We start from the raw sequence: 21,864 nt of genomic DNA, 5'->3' as shown, positions 1-21,864 counted from the left end.
AGTAGGACAGGGCATGGGCTGGGTCCCTGAACAAGGCTATCGATGGAAGTCTATCTGCATTCAGGCAAACATCTCCATTTTTCAAGGAGAATGATGAGAATTCCCCAGCAGAGATAAGCACTTCAGCCTACTCAGAAAAATTAAACTGAAGCCTTTCCCTTCCCCCAGCATCCCCACAGCCTGCCTAGGCATGCCCAGCAGTTGTGCTCTCCCTGGGGATGTGAGATGCCCCCAAGCACCTCTCTGCTCTCTCTCATTCAGAGCAAGGGATTGAAAAACCATCCCCACCATTAGAGGCTGGGTCATTATTTATTTTGGGATTGCTTCCTCTCAGCCTTTTCTGCTGGAGTTGTTCCATGTTGTACAAATAACCACATTTTTATAGAACTGAGGGCTCAGATTCTCCTGCGACCAGGAAGGTGTCCTCCTCCCCAGAAGGGTGTCTCTCTCCCAGGCCCAAAAGTGGCTGTGAAGAGGGAAGGGGAAAGCTGCATTTTACAGTTTGGCAACTGCAAGTTCCCAAGGCAATTCATATACTGTAACTTATTCTGCAAACCAGGAAAACATACTGATTGCTCAGTATCCAAACTTCAGTAAAAGAAAACATATTTATAGGGACATAGAGCATGAAGTCTTAATACTCTTTAAATACAAAAGGAAAGTTAAAGGCAGCTGCAAAGCTACCACAGTTGTCTGCAGAGCTCGCCAAAGTACCAGATGCTGCTGCAGCAAAATTTCTGAGAGGGTACAGTGGGACAGATGGTATGACATCACCTGACAACATTCTTAGGACAGAAATGTTTATTTTGATATTGCAATATGTGATTATTTTTCTCCTTATGTTGCTGCAATTCCTATGCTAAGTACAATCATTACTAACCTAATTAGACATGGCATATTCCTACAAACTAACAAACGATAATGTGATATTTGGAGCAGGGTAAATCGATACTGAAATGATCCCTATCGTTTTTATACAAACATGCTCCGTGACAGGAATTGATGCACAGATAAGAGCAAAGAAGCTAAGTTTTATGCCTGTATTTTTGAGCCCATTAGTGTCTGGAAAGCTTAAAACCATGCTCATTATACTGAGAATTCACTGTTGTTTTAGACTGAGTATTCCAGAGTAATTGAAGTACATTAGGGGCTGAAGAATTTACTCATGCTACAGCATTTAAAGGATTTGCATCTGGCATCAGGGCAGTACGGTGCTTTAGATGCTGTAGACCACTATAGGTCAAATCCTGTATTTTCTGAGGAGAAAAACTACACAAAAATACAAAGAACATTTTCAGCTCTCTCTTCCATGTCTGCATTACACGACATGCCCTGGAGATGGCTGCCTCTTACTGAGCTCCTTTTCTTAAAAAAATTCTAACTATCCCAAGAATGCAGTAAAGCCATGAAATATGACTGTTGTCAAATAATGCCACGAGAAAAATTATAATCCACTTAGGAATTTAAAAGAACCAAGACAAATTGCCAATGGCAGGGGATGCAAGAATTTAAGCTGGTGCAGAACAAAGACAAACCACCTACATCTGTTTTATCAGCCAGCATATATATTCGTAACAGCTCCTCACCAATCTTGCACTTACATTCTAAAGCAATAGCCTTTTTGGTCCATGAAAAGCAGGCTTGCAAATTGTTACAGATCTCTCTGCTGCATCCTTGTGCTTGCTCACACCTGTGGAACTAACACCAAGGCTTGACAAGCCTGTATAGGACCAAGATTTCTATTAAACAGCAGTGGCCAAGATGCAGACGGCAGTGAAGCCAACCCTCACGTTCCTGGGGCAGATGAGCTGCTGCTCCTGTCCAGTGGGGCTACACAACCATGCAGATGAGCACACAGGGGGTGATGGCTCCCCAGGCCCTGCTGAGGCTGGGTGACGTGGAGGCAGGTGGCCTGAGAGAGACCACCTGTTTCTGAGGGGACAACCTTGCTCATGGACACAGCATCTGACTGCAAGGGTGCTGCACCCTTCTGCTGCACCCAGAGCCACAGCCATGATTTAACCCTCCCAAATCTGACTTCTCACACCTGGGAGTCATCCCCACACCCGTGTGAGCTTCTCTGCAAACTCCCCTGTCCCTGCAGCGGTACTGAGCCGGTGGGATGTTGGACATTGCGCACCCATGGGATGAAGGAGCAGGACACCTTGTCTGCCCTGCACAGCTTTGTAACACCACCCTGTCAGCTGGGCTGCTTTGTGGGATCAGCGGGTTCTTGCAAATTTCTAGCACAACAACCACGAGCGTGAGGCCATCTGTATCATTTCTTGCAGCAACAAATCCCTATTAGAAAATACCACTGGGAGAGGCTAGCACCTTGAACGGATCATAGTCTCCTGTGCCCAAAGAAACTCCACTACCCAGAGAAGAAGCACATTAAGAAGGCACTGCTGCAGGTCTTCTCTCCCCGTGACAGAGGGACAGCCTCTCAGCTCTCTTTGGACTGGATATATTCCGTACTGGAGGTCACAAGGAGGGATAGGTAAGCAGAAGGCAGGTGGAACAGCCTGAGCTCTTGCTGAAATGAGAGCAAATAGCACTGCCTGGCACTGTGCAGTGGTTCTCTCTGTACCTCTACAGACTGGTCCAACTCATCTTTTAAAAATGTACCTCTGACTGTGCAGCAACTGTGCTTCTGGGGGATAAAGGAGCCACATGGCTGAAAACCAAACTGAAAACCAATCCCTGGCATATCAGCAGTCTGCATGCAGCTCTAACCTGCACCCTGCCCAGCCTCAGCTCAGCTGCCTCACTGTATCTCGTAAATCTGACACTCTTTAATTTCCTGCTGATGTAAGAAAATCACTTGGTCTGCCAACAAGTTTTCCTATTTCTACCAAAACACTAGTAACTGAATATTTAATTTCTGTTGCTGTTGTCCTCCACTGAAGCAGATTGGGAGTTATAAACATGACATTTTAATGCTATAACTGGAGTCTGTACCAACTCCTGTTGTTAAGGTTTTTAACACATTCATGTGAAACATTAATTGAACTTTTTGTGCTAGTATGCCACAATAAAATTCCATAGTCAACCTAGTCTATCATGGACTTCCACACACTCAGATTCCTGCCTGGATCTGCACAGGGATTGAGTCAGAAATGTGAAGTAAAAGGAGATCTTTGGCTACTTTGCGGCTACAGAAATGGAGAGGTAGGTGATGGGGGAGGGCAGTTCCCAGCCCTGACACCTTAATGTTGCCCAGCACTTCCCAGCTACTGCCACAGGAGTCCTGGCGTGAAACTGGGAGTTGCAGGCTAGGCAAGGTGCTCACATGTTTTCATCAGCTTTCCTGCAACAGCGAAGATGCATCCTTCAGTTCTGGCCTGTCTGATCTGAGACCCTGTGGTCCCAGTTCCAGAAGTGCTGAGTGCTCAGATGAGAAAATTATGCCTGACTATAGGAAGCTCTGAATAACACTAAGTGTTCTGCAAAATCAGGCTCATGGCAAATCAAAGGGGATCCTCAAAATCAGTGTCCCATTCATTCTTTTGCACCTGAACTTCTTGGTTTGTCAATTGTGAGTAATAATGCTCCTTCATCTAGAAAGACTGCACCATTACATCTGTGAAATGCAAATGGAGGGAATTACTAATTCCGTTTGGAGAGGAGGTTAGACAGTGCACAGCCAGCAGGGCACGGGGCCACGCATTTCAACAGCGGCAGAAAACAAACTACTGAATAGTTGCTTATCAAAGAAGGGCCATCTACATCTACACAGAATGCAGCAGGAACAAATAAACACGTGAGCATGTAATTATCTACTGCTTTGCAGAGCAGACACACAGGGACACTTCCCAACTCCTGAGAGCCTGACTTTGCAGCTGGGCTGGGTAGTTTTGGGGTGGCTGTAGGGGTTGGGGAGCTGCAATGGGACGGGTTGCAAAGATGTGGGGCAGAGGCACAGCCAGATGCAAAACCCTTGGGGCTCAGCAGGGCATGAGGAGCCACAGCCCACTACACTGCCAGTGCCAGCTCAACCCAGCAGCCCCTGCTCCTCCTCCCAATGGGAACAGCACCACACTGTGCCGGGCCGTGGGGGGCAGACCCCACTGTGATGACCCCCCTGATTTTATGGCTCTCCTGGGTTCATCACAGGACCTGTGTGTCTGGGCTCTGCTCCAGCTGCCCCACAACTTGATCTGTCCCTCCTCCCTGATGTCACGGCTCCCTGGGCACTCCCAGTGGCCTGTGTAATGCCATCTTGGATACTTTGGGCACCGAGCTGGAATCCCACAGGGCTGGGCAGTGGCAGCATGGGGACTCACTGAGAGAGATCCCATTGCTGCCACCGCTCCTCCTCAGCTATGCAAAAGCTGCACTTTGATTTTTGCTGGGAAATTTCTGGCAGCAGTGGTGGGTTTTGAGAAAAGGGAGAGAGTGGGCATGAAGGCAGCACTGAGTGCACAGCCAGGCCCCTGCAGTCTTTCCACCCGTGGGCCAAACAATAAATGGTGTTCAGTCTCCCTCCCCACTTAACTGCACTCTGACTCCAGGCCCCTCCCTGAAAAGTCCATGTCCTGGCCTACAACTGGGCTAGGAAAGCTGGCCCAGGACTTCCATCATGTCTCCATGGCATTCTGGGGAACGCTGCTGGAGGGGAAGTGTGCTGGACCCCTTTAAAGTGATTTCTTGGCACTTCTGACTATAGACACTTAAAAATGAACATTTTACAGAGTATGATATTCGCATCCCAGGGCCAGCACGTAGCTCTCCAGCACTGCAAAATAAATGATCCTTGCGCTCAGTAAAACTACATCTGGTTTCAGATTGAAATGACCTTAAATCCCGAGTCTGTCGCTCCAAGACATTCATCTTAATGTGGGTTTGCTTTCTTGTCCTTTCACATCACAAAGATGCTAAACCAAGGACTTCCTTATGACTGAAATGCTGAACCGCTTTTTATACTGTTTACAGGGAGTAGAGAAAAGGATAAACAATGCTTGTAACAATGGATATTGTTCAAGGATGGAGGGCTTCTTTTGAAAAGATCTCATTTATTTTTCATCACTTAGGTGGTTTGATTAACTTTGGTGAATTTTACTGCATTTGGCTAATGACGGCAGGCTGTTTTTATGGCCCCTTGAGCAATTGCTTTCCCTTTCTGGTTCTCAGGCACAATTCTCCCTGGGCTCACAAAGTCCTTTTACAACAACAATAAAACCTGAATTAAAACATAAAGAATATTTTACTTCTTCACCACTTTTTAAAATACATTTTGAAATTTGGACCTAACACAATCTGACAGTTTGGATAGGCAGACTAATAATAAAAATGCCCATCAGACATGTTCTTTATAGCCCTATATAGATATTTAAAATATAAAGCTTTCAGAAGTGCTCACAATCGAAATAAATGTGATAGCAAGAGTGAGAAACCTCAAAGAGGAAAAGAAGAAAGGGCTTTTTTTTTGTTGGCTGGTGGTAGGATTTTTTTCTCCAACTGAAAATCAAGCTTGAATATATATATATATTCTAATTTGAATTATTCTCATTTCAGTGTTATAGTCTTTGAATTTTATATCTACTTGTGTACCAGTCAACTGTTTAGATCCTTTCCAATCTACTAGCATGTTCTGTCTATATTTGTAAGGGAATAAATTACTTGGTTTAGGCATTTGTCCTGAACTTTCACAGAACCACTACAGTAATAATGGAAAGCCCCCATTAGGGAAAACCTGTCTTGGAAGGAACGGACGGGTACATAAACTGCTTCATCTGTTGAGAATATAGTTATATAGGGCAGGCAATAACTAAAGGTGACTGAAACACCTTGATTGGATCATCATATAACTTCTATGCACCACTTAGGAATTATACTCCAGCACAAAATGCCACAAAAAGAAAATACAGGTTGACAATTGTAACTGAATTGATTTTCATGTAAAAGGAGGAGCAATTTTACCCATCCTTAACTGCAGAGTCAGTCTTCCAATATTTTGCAACTCTTGCCATCTTATGTCTCCCAGACTATCTTCTGCCATGCAGAGTTACAGTGAGGGTTGCTTATTGTTTCCTTTCTTTATTTTTTTCTTTTATAAATGGAACAATTTTGTGGCTAGATAAGGGAAAAAAGTCAACAGCCCCTCATAAGTGATAAGGACGATGTGGAACAGATTTTGGACTCAACAGAATGCCCACTCTAAACTAAAATAACTGCCTGACATTGAGGGCTTTTGTACTTTTAATCACCAACTGCCATTGGAAGAACCCCAGATATGTTTAAGGCCCCAAAATGAATTCCCTGTGGGTGGACTTTTGTGCCCATGCACAGCCCCATTGCAGTCTTTGGGAGTTACTACGGGCAGACAAACCTAAATTTCGAATTGCTGTACAGGAATATAGACTGCAAGGGGCCTCCTAGGATCATCGAGTCCTGGCCCCAGGTGCCATGTCAAATAAGCTTTTTTCAGTAAACTTTCAGGTTACATTTTAAGGTGGAATTGGTCTATTTGCCCGCACTACTATGAGGTTTTCTGGCCTGACTTTGGGCGAGAGAAGGAGGAAGGGTCACTTTTTTAATAAAATGTTGGAAGAACATTTGATCAAAATAATACTTTATGTAATTTTCTTTAAAAAGTCAGCAGTTTAATGAACCTATAACTGTCTTTTTTTTCCAGAAGATACAAGAGAACTCTTACATGGCTCTTGTGTAGCAGCATATACATATATTAATTTCAGAGGTCAGCAAAGGCACAAAGGAGATGCTGCAACCGCAGCACGTGCCTGCATGACTTCATATGCACATTGTGCAAACATGTATCTCACCTGCCTTGATTTCATTATTTAAAAAGTAATAAAATCCCATCCTTTCTATGCTGTGCAAACCATATCTGCAAGAAAATGTCTCACCAACACAAAGATGTGCAAATTCGCATTTTCCGCAATGGCACCAAATGAGGCTGGGGGCTTGCTCTCACCTCTGGGGAGCACTTTAACGCTTGTTGGAAAAGTCTGTGCGTTGGACACGGGTAAGGCAGGCAGGAGGCACAGAGCTGTCCCTGCAGTCGTGCACCAGTGCCTCTGCCCAGTGCCCCTCCAGCAAATATCCTGCTGCCTTTGCCCTGGGAACTGGTCACACTGCCTGGGGTTTTATTCTATGCCCTTGTTTAAGGTCCAAATAATCAAATTTACTTAATTTGATCCAAACAACACTTCCCCTTCTCCTTACTCCCCTTTCCCAGGCAGTGATGGTGACACAGTGTCATGGGGGACAGTCACATGGGGAACTCATCCCTTGGCTCCCCACAGCATCTGCCTGCACAGTCCAAGCTGTCCCCACGCAACCCTCACATAATGCTGCCCCACTGCACTTGCAGCATGGGTGTAAAGAATGATCTAAACTGGGAATTGACTTTTCTTTGTGTCTCATTTTTGCAGTGTTACAGCACACAAGTAACTGTTTTTTTAAAAACAAGTCTGGGTAGTTTGATGCTCTCGCTTGTCTTGTAAACCTCACGCATAAGTGCTCAGCATTTAAAAGGTGGGTTTCTCAGCAGTATTCTTGCAAGCTCCAGTGGGCCTCTGCACCCTCAGGAATTCCAAATAATAATTAGTTTACTCTAAAAAAAGGCTTTACAGTATTTGTGGGGTCGTCCTGGGTAACGTGTTTCTCTTCAGGCCTCTGCTCTTTCCCTGCAATGCCAGTGGATGTGTCACATTCCCCAGAGCCTGCACCTGCCTGAGAAATGGGAGCCCCCTCCCATCCCCTGGCTGCCAGCCCACACACTGCATGTGAGCCCAGCTTGCCGGGCCTTCCCACCCTGGCAGAGTGGGACACGCAGCTCCTGCCCCGCCAAAGCAGCACCTTCTCCCTTTTGGTCTGTCAGTCGTGTTGCAAAGGCATTCATGTTTCTCAGCTGGTTCCATGTTGCAGACACCAGTGGTGTGACGGGTCACATGTGATCTGCTGTCAGTGTACTTGGTCTGAGGGAGATTTTTCATAGGGAGAAAGACATGGAAGCTGCTCAGTTGCTGAACTCCTCTTTACTCTCTTTTACATAAAGCCCCGAAGGAGGCTCTAAACCCATACAAGCCTATGGGTTTTGCATATAGTTTTGTGTTATAAAAACCTATGGAAAAGGGATAATTAGGTGGTACACTGGCAAAACAGTAAATCATACTGCACTGAAATGCCATTTCATTCACATAGAGCACAGTAATGCTGAGCATTACATGGCCACATCCTGTTTTCCCAGTAACCTCGAGGCACGCACATACATCCTGGAGTGCAGCAGTCTGGATATGGCAGAGCCCATAAATCAGCAGGACATGTTACACAGCATCAGTGAGCCAAGGATTCCGAAACCTGTGTATTGATAAGGCTGACTGATGAGAAAACCTGGATGTTGTGTTTCTTCATGAGAAACACAAACTGCTGTCTGGATGAACTCGGGGCTTGGGCTGGAGAAGGCATTCCAGATTAGTCTGGAGGACACTAAGATGGAGCTTTAGCCCACCAGAGCCACGACTGCCATGAGACCACAGGAGTCAGGGCCACAGGAAGGCAAAGGGATTCCAGGGAAACCATGCAACACCTAACAGGTAAGTGATGGGATAACCATACCTGCTGCCAAACATTTCCTCCACCTCAAAGTTAATTCAACCAGGCAAAATGTGACATTTAGCAAACCAACACTGCCACATTTTTAGTGTATGAATAGCTGAGATATGGTGTATTTTCACTGGGATATTTCTCTGCCAGGAGCATTCCTCTGTTGTAAGGTCTCTGGGCTATGTCTCCAATCCCCATTATGCAGGGTAAACACTCCCTGGATAACACCCCTGGCCAGAGCCCATGAATGCTATGGTTTCCAGTGCTGAATTATAAAGAGAAAATGACAGCTTCTCTCTGTTCCAAGCTACTGTATTTTACCAGGAATCTGAACAACAATGGCCTGTCTATATCACCCATTCATGATAGTATTTGCTTTTCTGAAGTTATCTTAGCAAAAATTCTCAGGTTCGAGCTGAAAGAAGTTCTTTTGATTTATTTGTGATGCAGTAGAGACAGTGCTAGGCTACTCACAAATGTTCTTGGGAAATATATGATGATTAATATCAAGGTTCAAGCCCTACTGGAATAAATGAAACATCATAGCCAACTTCAGAGAACTACTCTTGCAGGTATAGTGTGCAGACTAAAAATTTAAACAAAATTAAAAACTTCCTCAAAAAAAAAATTAAAAAATCCAATATGCACACTTTCTATGCAAGTCCTTAATTTTTTTTTCTGTTGGGAAATAGATTAGGTTTTAACTTAGAGTTCAAGTACTGAATTCTTGCCAAGAACATCATGCAATTTGGTACACCTGCTAAACTAGGTCAGCAGTGAGACAAGTGCCACAGAGAGCCCTGCCTGCTTTCACAGAGGCCTCTCACTGCTGCAAAATAGGGAAAAAGAGGGCAAGAAAGGAAAATACAGTCCTGTGGTGAAAGGAATATTACACTGAGCAGCAGCAAATGCAGAAACACCAGGTGTATTCCATCAGACTTAACCCTGGAAAGCATCCTCCAAGGGTAGGGAGCAAGGGAGCACAGCTGGAGATCAGTGGACACGAAGTGAACACTTACTGATTCAGGATCCCTCTGCTGTTCAAGGAAAGCCGAAAACTCCACCAGCCTGAGCTTGGTCGTACCAATTGATCGGCCCTGCCACGCAGGGACTGAGGGAGCTGGAGCTGATGTAGGCTCAAATCCTGAAATAAAGGAACCATTTTCATGAAGAAGTTGACAATTCCTCAGTTTATATTTTCTCAAGTAAATATAATTGGGAATTATGCACATAGCCCTTGGATATTTATATTAACTTCAGCAAATAATTAAATCAAAATGAGCTAAAATTGGGAAATCTCAGAACAACATGTAGAAATGGAGGTTCCAACCCAGCAAACTAATAATGAAAAGATATACTACTTTGTTTCCTTTGGGCTGTAAATCAGTGTAGAACTTTTGTTTAAATTATATACTAGATTATAGAGATTTATAGAGACCTCACCTAGACTTACAGCTGACCAACCCTTCCTGGGAAATTGGCATCAAGACTCACAGGACATATTACTGCCTTGTGAGTCAAGAGAACTGGCCTCCATTTCTGGCTCCTAATGTGCCACACGTTACAAGTAAATCACCTCTCTTTTTGCCTATTTCTTCTGCCACTCTCAATTCCCCTCTCCTATTTAGAGTACAAGCTTTTCAAGGCAGGGACTGTCTCTTACTATGTATTTGCACATTGGGGCTTGACTTCTTTTGGAGCTTTTAGGCAGCATTATATTACAGCTAATAATAAATAATTACTACTGTAGAGAGCTGAATCATACCCTAAAAAGAAAAAGAAGGTTTTAAAATTGCTAATAAAGAGAGAATGGCATGATCTAGATAGAGAAGGGATGTTAACCAGCATCTCTAATTCATCTCAAGAGAAGGAGTAAATGCAATCTTTTGGTCCTCATTGTAGAAAATTAGATGAGAAGGAAAGAAGACAGTAAAGGAAGAGGGAAAGGCAGCAGCTTAAAGGCAAAACTCATCGTGGGAGAGACACAAGCACAAGGAAGTCAGGAGAGAGGGACCAAAGGTAAGAAAACAAAGATAATCCTGAACCAGGCTGAGAACCAGGGAGAAGCCACAGTAGCGTGTGCCCATATCCCATAATGGGAGTGTGGTACCTGACCCCAACCCTGAAATTTAGGTAGTGAAGGTGAGAGGCTTGTACAAAACAGATAATTATGGACTGTTTTAGTTTTAAGTTTTAAATAGCAAGTTAGAAAATAAAGAACTGGGTAAGAGTCGAAAAACTGCAGCACAAACAGAGAAAGAAGGATGGTGTCATTTGGCAAGAGAGATGTAAAATGAGAGATCATCTGCAAAGAAATAATCATCTTTCCTGAAATTAGACATGAAACCAACTTGGGAAAAGGAGCAGGGAAGTAGCCATGGGAAGGGCTTGACTGATTTGAGCAATGGAAGTCAGACTAAAGATTAGGTACTTTTTAAAGTGGTACGAGGCAAAGCAGGACCTTCAGGAGGGCAAGAGTTATAAACAAGGAGATACATGGAGATGTTTTATACTTAAGGCTAAACATATATGATTTTGGAAGGGCTTTTAGGCTTAGTTTAAAATAAACTAAGGTGTATTCTTGTTACATAGCTATTAAAAAAGAAACATGCATCATATTACTAATTTTTTACAATAATTCCTACAATACTGAATGCTGACTGACTATCACGTATCACAACTCCTTGCACATGTATTAGTGCTTCCTACCTAAAAAAACCCCCAAACTCAGTGATTTCCTCTAAGATATAATCAGATAATAGGACACTGGGATTGGTGTTTGGTTTGGCTAGAGGGAATGTGAGATCAGAAGTAGTGACTCTTCCTGTGTCAAGAAATTAATACATCACATTCAGTACAAAATTCAAGTATTTTTTAAGGGAGAGGATAAATGGAAGGATTACCTGAAATGGGAGCTGTGACTGATGGCTGTATAGGATAGGCCTGCTGAACGAATGGCTTTACACTGGAATAAAGAGTTACACAGAAATCACACACCATGCTATCCACAGTAAATTCCATTAGAGTCACATAGAATAACAACATAAGTGGTTAATGACCTTTACCCACAAACATCTCTCTTCCTTGCATAACATATTTAACAGACAGACAGCAAAGAGATAATAGAGAGAGGGCGGAAATGAGAATTACACCCAACACCTTAAAGCGAGGGGCTCATCTGCACTGAGTCACACAGCGGGAAACCTGACCCATCCCTCACAAGGGTCACAGTAGCCATGGATGGTGACTGCTTTGACTCCCAGTAAATCCAGAGGATACTGAACTACAGGGACACACACACTCCCATGGTCTTTAATGAAAAGTAAGGTTGGAAAACATTGCTCCAGAGACCATGGCAGGGCAGAAAACGTAACACTGGCCAGAGGGGCCAAGGCCTGCTCCTCCACAGTGCTGAAACCCCACTAATGGCCCTCATGCAGGAAAATAGGTTCCCCTTGCTTCCAGCACTGCTGACATGTTTAAAAGTGGATGGAAGGACTTGTACTGGAAACTTATTCACAGCTTCCCTGGCATTATCATTGCATCTCACGGTGCAACAGGAGAAAAAGGAAGGTGCCCATCTTACAATTTTCTGAATGTGAGTTCACATCACTGTAAAGATTCTTTCTTTCCCTACAACTATCTTTATCTCCTTTTTGGAAAAATTTGCAAGTTCTTGCTTCCCTGGTATCTTCTGGCATAGTGCACAAGCCAGCCTCGCACTGCATAAAGAAGCATATTTTAATTTTCAAACTTACTCTTGTGAGGATCCAGGCTGCCCCGTTTGAATCATGCCCGGCCAAAACTGAAAGAGGAAAAACAAACAAACAGACCCACAGTTGTTCTTTGTGTTGAAAGATTTTGGATATTTTTGAACAAGCATGATTCCTTTTGCAAACATAAGTGAAAGCATTAATCCATTCATTCCACCTTAAGTTCTACTGAACATTATTAGAGAACACAGGGATTTTTTTGGGACTCGGCTAACAACTTACCCCAGGTGCCCCAGGAAATGTAGGACGGGGAATTCCTGGCAGGCCCAGCTTGTTGTGAATAGCAGTAGCTGAGACTATCTGAGCTGATGACATTGCTGCCATGTGCTGGAGTGCTTTGTCCTTTGCTGTCTGATCCTTTAATATGACAATTACATGGAGTCTTAAAACATTTGGCACAACAAATGATGTTAAATAACTGCAGCTATAAGCACATAACTAAAAACTTAAAAAGCCACACAGAAAATGCAAAAATAGCAAACCATGCAGGAAAAAAAAAATACAGCACGGAGGCTAACACTCAAACTACCTCAAGGCAAAACCTCCTCTCAGACATGCATGGTAGACCTGAATTCTCACAGTCTGCTCTGCCAACACACAGGAAGCTCTGGGAGAGCAAACTACTGCCCACTTGTTTATCTGGGCAAATTCTCTGATTTTAAATCAGGCTCGACTAAACAGGGCGCGCTGCTAAGGCTCAGCTCTGCCTGCAGGACAGGGAGCACTGAGATTTGAGCTCTATCAGTCTGATCTAAGAGAAGTTTGCCTTTCGTGTTACACTGTAAAATGAGAACACAGAACTGTGACTGACTCGCAAACAGTGACAGATTTTCCTTCATGCTCACAGGTTTAGAGACATTTTGGATTCAGTTTTACAGCAGCTAGTTTAAAATTTAGATCACAAACATGTAAGTAACATTTTAAATTTTCAGTTGTGGTATTTTACTGATTTGCAGTGTTCCCAAAGAAAACTATCAGCCACAAAATTCCTGCTGTTTTCAAGCATACAGGAACAAGTTTAGGAAAAGATGGGTTGTTACTTGTATTAGAGCAGTGCTTGGAATCCTAGTCACTGCCAATCACGTATTATCACAATAGAAAGGGAAAGCCTCTTAATGCAACAGTGTTAACCAAGGGCATATCTTAGGCAAAATAAGTAAAAATCAGATGTTACTATCTGGTAAAGTGGGGTTCCTCATTCAAAAGTACTGTATTAATAAGTACTAATATTTAGGTATGTGACTTAGAATGAAGGAACACAAGCAGTATTAAGCAAGGATTTTTTTTTTCTGGCTTTATTTGACAAGCAAAGTAGCAAGCATGCTGGCAAGAGATGCATGCTCTTATGTATGATATATGACTTTGCACATATGCTCCCTCTAAAGCTTATATGTAGTAGTACTATAGGTGAGCAGTTTCTTCCTTTGAATAGCTCCTTTAGAAACAGCACAGGCTGAAAGTACAGGAAAAGCTAGCCAAAAATTCTGCCAAGCACAGTTAAGGTACATAATACTTGGTTTAGTCAAAATACTTACCATGCTTGTTACCTGGATACAACAACAAACAGTTTATTAAAATGCTTGTGTAGAGTAGCAGATTCTTAGCAAAATATGAACAAAATAGTAAGAGACAAAGGAAGAGAAGTTTGCTCAGTATTAAATATCAACTTTAAACAAATGCATTATTTTCACCTAGGGACTGATTCATTAAAAGGGGAAAAAAAAAGGATTAAGAAAATAACATCAAAACACTGGGGAGAAATAACCCACAGCTCCCAGTGTGAGAGCTGCGGGTGCTGAATGAGGGGGATTGTTGCTGAGCATGTGTGTTTCTCTGAGCTGTGTGAAGAGCCCCTGTGGGACACAGTCTGAGGAGCAGCAGGTGGAGCAGGGCAGTGGCTGCTTCAACATCATTCCCCTCTGCACCTCAAAGGATGTGAGCCTGAAGGGCAGCTCTCAGCTGCCTGCGAAGCTCTGACACCTGTGGGCTCACCTACACTGCCTCTGCGCCAGCACTGCACTCCCAGGCACTGCCATCTGACCTGTCTGAGCCTTGGGACCCCCTCCCCACAGTTCAGGCCTTTTGCAGAGCAGCTTCTCTCCTGTCACTGATATCCACCAGTGTGTGGACAAAACTCAGCCATTTCTCCAACTTGTAGCTTTCCCATATAACCACAGCCAACTTGCTGGTTAAGAGCTGTAAGTCAGCCCTGGCTCTGTCAGCTACTGGCACTCACCTCTGCCTGCCCCAGGGTGGGAAGGTGTGCACAGGAGGTTTGTGCATGGCATGTCCTACTGGCTGCCTTTGGATGTCTGCAGGCCACTGGGCTAAAAAAATGCTTTAGTGGCTGTTCAGAGATGGCAATGTCCTGAGACGCACGCAGCTCTCCAGACCCCTCTACCATCTTGCACAGTAAGAATGACCCTCCATCATGAAAACATGAAAATGAGATGCCCTCAAGCAATTTGGAGATATAGCTCCACCAGACTTCCTGTTCCATCTCTCCCCTTTTTTTGTAAGGGGAGCTGGCTTGGAAATGCCCAGCCATGCAAGTCTCACACATAGCCTGCTGAACCATAAAAAAACCAAATGTACAGGGGATCGATACCTTGTGTGTGAAATACACAATTCAAGAGATGTCTGTGTCTCTGGGTCCTAGTAACCTCCAAAACTGTGTGTGCCCTGCTTTTGTGACTACCTTGTTATTTTCCAGAAGTGCTGTGGCACTGTAGGCTCCTCTCCTGCACTGCCTCCTGCCTCCACCAGCTGTGCCAGTGCCACCACATGAAGGTGCAGCCAGTGCTTGTTCTCCTGCCAAGTTCCCAGATTCATGCTCTTCTGCTGCTAAAATGGCCTTACTATTAGGTGGGTCTAAACAAAAAGAGCATTTGAAAGTAAAAGCTTTGTAAGGGATATAAAAGTCCATTCCTGGGAGTTTTTTTCTTTTGTGACATGAAATGGGATGTGCCTTCCTTCTTGCCAATTGCTGGTTTTCACCCTAGAATGTTCTGCATTTTGTGGTGGCCATTCATTTCATCCTCTTTTGATTGACTGCATTTTTAGGAGGATGGAGAGAAAGAAAAAAACATTGGGAATGACAGTTCAGAAATACAGTCCTTGCAATTGGGCCAGCTTTGAGGAGTTTCAACAACTTCTACAAAGTTTTCCACTGGTGACAAATCTGCCAGTTCCACGGGACATGAACACACTTGGGCCAACAAACATCAATGGGAAGTTTCAATTTCTGTGGGCTTAGGAATCTCTGCACAGTTGGAAGATCAGTTTTTCTCAGAGTAATTCAAAGTCAAATACAAATATATAAGAGGTCCTGACTTCCCTTGGCAAAAGAGCATCTTCAGCGACATTTTGGAGAGCTGCAAGGTGATGGCCTACGCTTGTGTAATCGGGCAGACTTCGTAGTCTTCAGAAACAAATGAGACAACCACATTTTAAAGCTGCATATTTAGATTGCAATATTAGCTTGTCTGCCACTTAAAAACAAGTGTATGTTGGGGGGTTTTTATGCTGTAATGGAGAGCACTTGTAACCAGGAGGGAATGGGTCTTTCTACCTATCACTGCAAGGCAGTCGCTTCTGGGATGAAACTTGGTAACTGATTAATAACACACAATGGTATTACATCACAGTTTAGGCAGCAAGAGAAGTAATATATCCAATTAAAATGGCAGGGGTAATTTAAACAGGCAGATTACAGTAATTACCCAGGTTGGAATTTGGCCAGGACAAATGGGTTAACACCCCTACTCTAAACAGGAACGTTGTGAGATTTTTAATGACTGCAAATAGTTAAGATTTTGATTTCCTATCTTGTCCAAAATAGAAGGAGTTTGGGTTTGCTCTCACTTGTGCTGCTGTGTAAAGCTGGAAGAAATTCTTTCAGGTAATGAGGTTTAAACTGATGCAGTAAAATAAAAGTTTGGCCCAGTGTGCTGCGGTCCTGTGCTGAAGTTCAACAGAGGCTTGGGGGGACAGTATCTCCTCTTGAATCACTAAATACTGCTGGAGCTTAAGGTATTCCTTGGATAGGTCCCATCTGGCCCTGACTTGGTTTGACCCTATGTAATTTATGAGGTAAATGGGATTGCTGCTGCCCAGGAATGACACAGAAAGCAACAGGCTGCACACTCAGACTCCTGCCTTCCCTTCCTCTTATAAAAGTCTTCTTCTGTACTGTGCTAAATAATTAGTAATGAATGTTCCAAGGTGGATTTAGAGTACAATCAGTGGAAAACTGTTCTAGTCTCACTAAATCCCTAAAATATCATCTCTGTAATGGAGATCAAGGTCTGCCTCATGTTTTAGCCAACCGCTTCTGGCTGCAGTTGCACACTGTTTTTGAAAGATGTAAGCTCTAAGAATCCAATGCAAGGAGACTATAACTTTTAATGAATCAGGCCCTTAAGGTTTACTTTTCACTGATTGGTTTTGGAATGCAAAAAACACAGTTAAATTAGATAATAATAATTCCTCAGTATCATCCAATTATAAATCTTAATATCTATAAAAGCCCCACATGAAACAAGAGTTCTACATGACAAGCACAGAAGGATTTGTGCTTGACTTTCTTTTAATCCAACATAAACAGAGAATAATTCAATCAATCAGTTCAAACAAGTTCTAGAGTAAAAAAATAAAACCTGTTATCCTAAAATGATAAATGGGGCTTTGAATACCATGTTATCTATGACTTTGGGAGAAAAAAAAAATCTAAGACAGTATGAGGAAAAGTAAGCACAACAGAACAGTATTAATTTAAGAAGCCCTAAAACCTATACCCATATTTAAAATACAAAACTTTTTATGTAAAGGAAAAAAAAACAGACATAAGAAACAACACTTTGCTCACAAAATTGATGTTACAGTAACACTAACATAAAATAGATTCCTAATAAGCAATTTTGCAGATGTTATTTCTGCTCAGATCTCGTATTGATTCAAATAACCTTTGCAATAATTAGCTGTAGCTCAAAAAGATAAACAAATGATGACAATATACAATTGTTCTGGACAAAAGATAGAGAGCACTTCAGTGTTTCTAGCCCTGATCTCCAATTTGCTTATTATTAGAGAAGACAGGAGTAAATACAAAAGCTGGCTATTTCAGCCAGGCAATAGCTAATGCCAAGAAGAGAATGCGCATTCAAAGCTGTCCCAACTTGCTGCCTAATGAGTAGCAATTAATCCATCTTATTGTATTTCAAAATGCTGAAGACTCCATTCACATCAAAGGGAATTTTTCAAGGCTTTTATCATTGTTCATTTAAAAAGTATAGAGCTATCTTTAGCATTTTATAATTGACAACAATATTTTCTTTTTATCCCTCAATGCAGAATGTATAATAATGGATTTTTAAACAAGTAATACATGTGAACTGTAGGCATTTTAATGTTTCTTTTGGTTTCTGTCTAATTAATCTTGTACTATGAAAAAAAAAAAATCTGATATGAAAGCCTAAGATAGATGTATATCCTGCTGTGAACACCTTTACTCTCTGTTTATGTACAACTTCCAATCCATCCTTTCTCCTGAATGGGCAGAGATGACTTTGGCTCTCTGTCAGTGCAAAAGTGGGGAATGCTGCAACCTAACACTATGGACTGGTGTATTTGACAGGGAAATACAGCATTAGAGTGTAAAAATTCTGCTTTGCCTCCCCCAGTCTCTGCATGAGAGGAAATGCCATGAAGAGGAGCTGCTTTTCAGATCTGTCTCCAAGGACAACTTTATCTCAGCCTCTCCTCCTGTTTTCATGAGATTAAATTTCTCTTAACTTCAGGAAGATTTTAATAACCTCAGTAAATTAAGATTAAAATCTCTAAAATAGGAGTCTTTTCCAGCTCTAAAAAGAATTAAAATATATGACATCCCTGGAAGGGTTGAGGGGACTTTCTTTACTGGTGGTCTTGAAATGCACCAATAGCATTATAGGCAAAACTTCACTTTCTTGCAGGCTAAGGATTCATCCATCCAGGGTAGCTGCAGGCACTTCTCATCAAAGACAAGGGACTTTGCTGGACCAAGCAGACTTTATGGCAAGCAGGTGAAATTTCAACCTGTTAGGTAAGTTTCACCAATAGTCTCTCCAATGCCATGGGTGCGGATAGCTCCGAAATCCTTCCATCCATTTGGATTTTTGCAGAAGATAAACACAAGAAGAGTTGTCCAAATCCTCTCCTCGCCATGAGCAGGTTTCAGACCAAGGCAAGACAGTAAAATCTCTTGGTATGAAATAGACTCAGCTGGTACTTGGGGAATGAGGGTTATTTGTATATACCCTTCATCAGACCAAGAGGCTAGGAACAATGGGACTAAGAGGCCCAGGTCAATTGGACAGATCAGATCAGCCACATCTTAAAGTTGTCATCAGATGCATGTGGGGTTTTTTTTGAGTAGTAACTACTTCCCAGGATGCCACTGAGCACAGATTTTACAGAGTAATTGCAAGTGTCAGCTCACTGTTCAAAGGGTGAGTTGACCTGGGTAGGAAGCATAGAATCATAGAACGGTTTGGGTTGGAGGGGACCTCAAAGATCATCTAGTTCCAACCCCTATGCTGTGGGCTGGGACCAGGTCCACTAGACCTGGTTGCTCAAAGCCCCATCCAGCGTGGCCTTGAACACCTCCAGGGATGGGGCAGCCACAGCTTCTCTGGGCAACCTGTTCCAGTAAAGAATTTTTTCCTAATATCTAATCTAAATCTACTCTCAATTTGGATCCATTCCCCCTTGTCACATACATGCTTATGTAAAAAGTCACTCATGTAAAAAGGAGTGTTCTGTCTTCTTCTTCGTCACCCCTTCACCAGGAAACGTGGGCAGCATCTGCTGTGTGAGAGCAAGAGTCCATTATCTTCCTGAAAAGGCTGCTGAAAAGATGCTGCCAAAATGGTCCTTGTTGAAACAGTCAGCACTTACAGGTACTGCAATGTGTTCACCTTGTCTTCCCTTTTGCATCAGTGATGTCCTTTTCAGGCAGTTTTCAAAGTCCTCTGCACCCTGCTTTATGTGAACTTGCTTTAGCAGGAGGAGTTGGACTAAATGATCTCCAGAGGTTCCTTCCAAACCCAGCCAGTTCATTCTGGGAGCAGGGGTAGGACAAACAGCCTGGACCCATCAGCCAGACAGACCTGCTGGGGAAGGGCTGGGGTAGCTTTTGCCATCAGTGATGGAGGAGGACAGCAAGGCCAGGGGCCAGCAAACCTCTGTCACCAGTGTGTACTCTGCCCACACCATGCTGTTGAAGAGAGTTGAAGTAAATGTCCCTGCAGAGTGTTGGGGCATGGAGGCAGAGAATCTTCCTGAAGCCATCAATTCCTAGCAGTAAAATGGCAGCTCCCCCACTTTCAGCTCAACACTGGGGAAGCTGCAGCGCATGGACAGGCGAGAAAGTGCAGCAAGGTCTGAAGCCCTTACAAAATATTTTGTTGTCCAAACAGATCTTTACTTCTTCAGGTGACTCCTTAAAAGGAAAATTTCCTCCAGACCTCTATTTACTGCAAATGTCATCTAAGCTAAGGGTCTCAAATATTCTCAGTGTTTGGCTACTTCTTTCTTCTTTGGAAAGTTTCAGTAAAAATTAGACAGCAGGTGCAGTATTTAAAAATGTTTTTTTTGCTTTATAAGCTATATTTTAAGCTATTTTGGTTGCTCAGAAAGAGAAATATTTTAGAACACTAAATCCAGTATTTGTGTTCGGCTCCTAGGCCTGTATTTGGTACCTAAGTGGGCTTCCTGATTTTTGCAGCCCTGAGCTCTTACCAGTCCTCTAAAACTCCAAGAGCTGCTGGTGCTTGGCACCTCTGAAACTAAGGCCACCTATTTAACATACTTAATTTTAGGCATCAAGGCTTGACAATTTGAGCTTAAAATGCTACATATCTCTGTATTATTGCACCCTCGGTTAAAAAGCAGTACGTTTAAGTTGTCTTAGTTTGTTCTTTACGAACCCCAACTGCTCAGCCAGTGCAGCTAAAAAGCCAGCCACCAACAGCCAGACAAGCTTGCCAGCATGCTGCCCACTGCGGACGAAAAACCCAGTGCTTCTGTCAAGGAGGCCTGTTACAAAGCCAGGCTGTTATTTATACGCTGCAGTTCAAGGATGGGGGTAAGCATCTGCAGTGCTCACCACTCAGTGATGTGAAATTACTTTCTGAAACATTTTGCTTTTCAGCTAGAACAAAAACGTGATTTGTCCTCATCTGGGCGAAGGAAAAAAAAACCCACAGAAAGAAAAAAAAAATAAAAAAAAGAAGGGAAGTAAAAGATTTACAAGTTCCTTCGTTTTTTATTAAAAAAGAAAAAAATCAACAGCAAAAACTGTAAAACCTCTCTCTTCCACTTTTAAATACTGTGAAAACAAAACAGGTCTCAAAGATCTCTGCTGGAAAAACTTGAAAAAACAAGCAATCCAAGAAACCCCTATTAAGCATTTCCAAGAGTTTCTTTTTAGCCTTAGAATATATTTTATTGAAAGCATGGGAAATGGGGACATGTACAATTCATCATGTCAGATTAAGCAAACATACTTAATATTCCCTGAACAGGACTCTGACTGAGGCTCTCCAAAGACTAAATGTCAATAATTTACTTCAAAAAAATTATATTTCAGGGAATCTTGTAAATAGTGGGTAACTTGAGGTGATACTAGATTGTACTCTAGAAACACCATATAGTTAGAGCAATCTGGCTGGATAAGCTGTGCTCTCTGGCACTTGGAATGATCTATTTTAAGTATTCTTGATAGCATTTCAGAAGCACAAAAACATTTGGGAATGGAAAACAATTACCCCAATTACCCCTCTGGAAAAAGAAAAAAAAAGAAAAAAAGACAAAAAACCATCAAAAACATCTACACAACTGCATAAATCCCCTGTGTACCTAAATACACTCCTAACCACTCAACTGTTAAAAAGTGAAATAAAAAATGGATTAATGGGTTAAAAATCAGGTTTAGGTGCTGAGGTGTTACAAAGAGTACTTCACTTTGCATTTGGACAGTGTTAAAACAATGTTTTTAATGTGGATGCTAGTGCAGAAACCAGAGATTAAACACAAAGAGACGCAGACAGCTCCCACATGCAGGAAAAGGAGGTTACAGGCACAGCAGCCCCAGCGCTCGCCCATCACCGCAGGGAGGAGGAAGGGACAGGCATAGCAACCACAAGCCCAAAAGCAGAAAAGCGCATACCTTCAGCTTGGAATGAAAATCACGAGATTTCCTTCTGGCAAGAACCTGAATGTGACTAGACACCTGCAGGGTAGGGGAAGGGAGGAAACAAAGGAAAAGCCTGTAACCATGGAGATGAAAAGCCCCCTACAACTGGGCAAGCCAAACGTACCTTAATGGCGGCTTGAATTTCCCGAACTTTCTTTCTTGCTAAGACCTGTATGTGACTAGACACCTACATTGTTCAGGTTTATAGGGGGGGAAAAAAAACAACAAACAAAAGAAAAACAAAAAGCAAATCAAATTTTAAATGTCTATTTTTTATCTTATAAA

General features: G+C 42.7%; 1 protein-coding gene across 5 annotated transcripts in view; it reads right to left on the bottom strand.

The window, feature by feature from the left end:
- Window positions 1-21,864, bottom strand: part of TEAD1 (TEA domain transcription factor 1) — a 156,830-nt gene that overhangs the window by 21,029 nt on the left and 113,937 nt on the right. Inside the window, exons 4-10 of one of the 5 annotated variants that reach the window (XM_027881798.1) lie at window positions 21,704-21,766; window positions 21,553-21,615; window positions 13,880-13,891; window positions 12,567-12,701; window positions 12,330-12,376; window positions 11,475-11,536; window positions 9,591-9,715 (exon numbers count right to left, since the gene is read on the bottom strand). In XM_027881798.1, coding sequence (XP_027737599.1) covers window positions 9,591-9,715; window positions 11,475-11,536; window positions 12,330-12,376; window positions 12,567-12,701; window positions 13,880-13,891; window positions 21,553-21,615; window positions 21,704-21,766 — 507 coding nt within the window. The remainder of the gene's footprint in view (window positions 1-9,590; window positions 9,716-11,474; window positions 11,537-12,329; window positions 12,377-12,566; window positions 12,702-13,879; window positions 13,892-21,552; window positions 21,616-21,703; window positions 21,767-21,864) is intronic. The other 4 variants (XM_027881795.1, XM_027881794.1, XM_027881797.1 and 1 more) reach the window with 4 other exon arrangements.

Source organism: Empidonax traillii, unplaced genomic scaffold, assembly GCF_003031625.1.
Source record: "Empidonax traillii isolate 1590-97213 ecotype Southwest subspecies unplaced genomic scaffold, ASM303162v1 scaffold95:size1152806, whole genome shotgun sequence".
Lineage (NCBI taxonomy): Eukaryota > Metazoa > Chordata > Aves > Passeriformes > Tyrannidae > Empidonax > Empidonax traillii.
The sequence above is the reverse complement of the archived record's forward strand: the minus strand, read 5'-3'. Positions and strand labels throughout refer to the sequence as shown.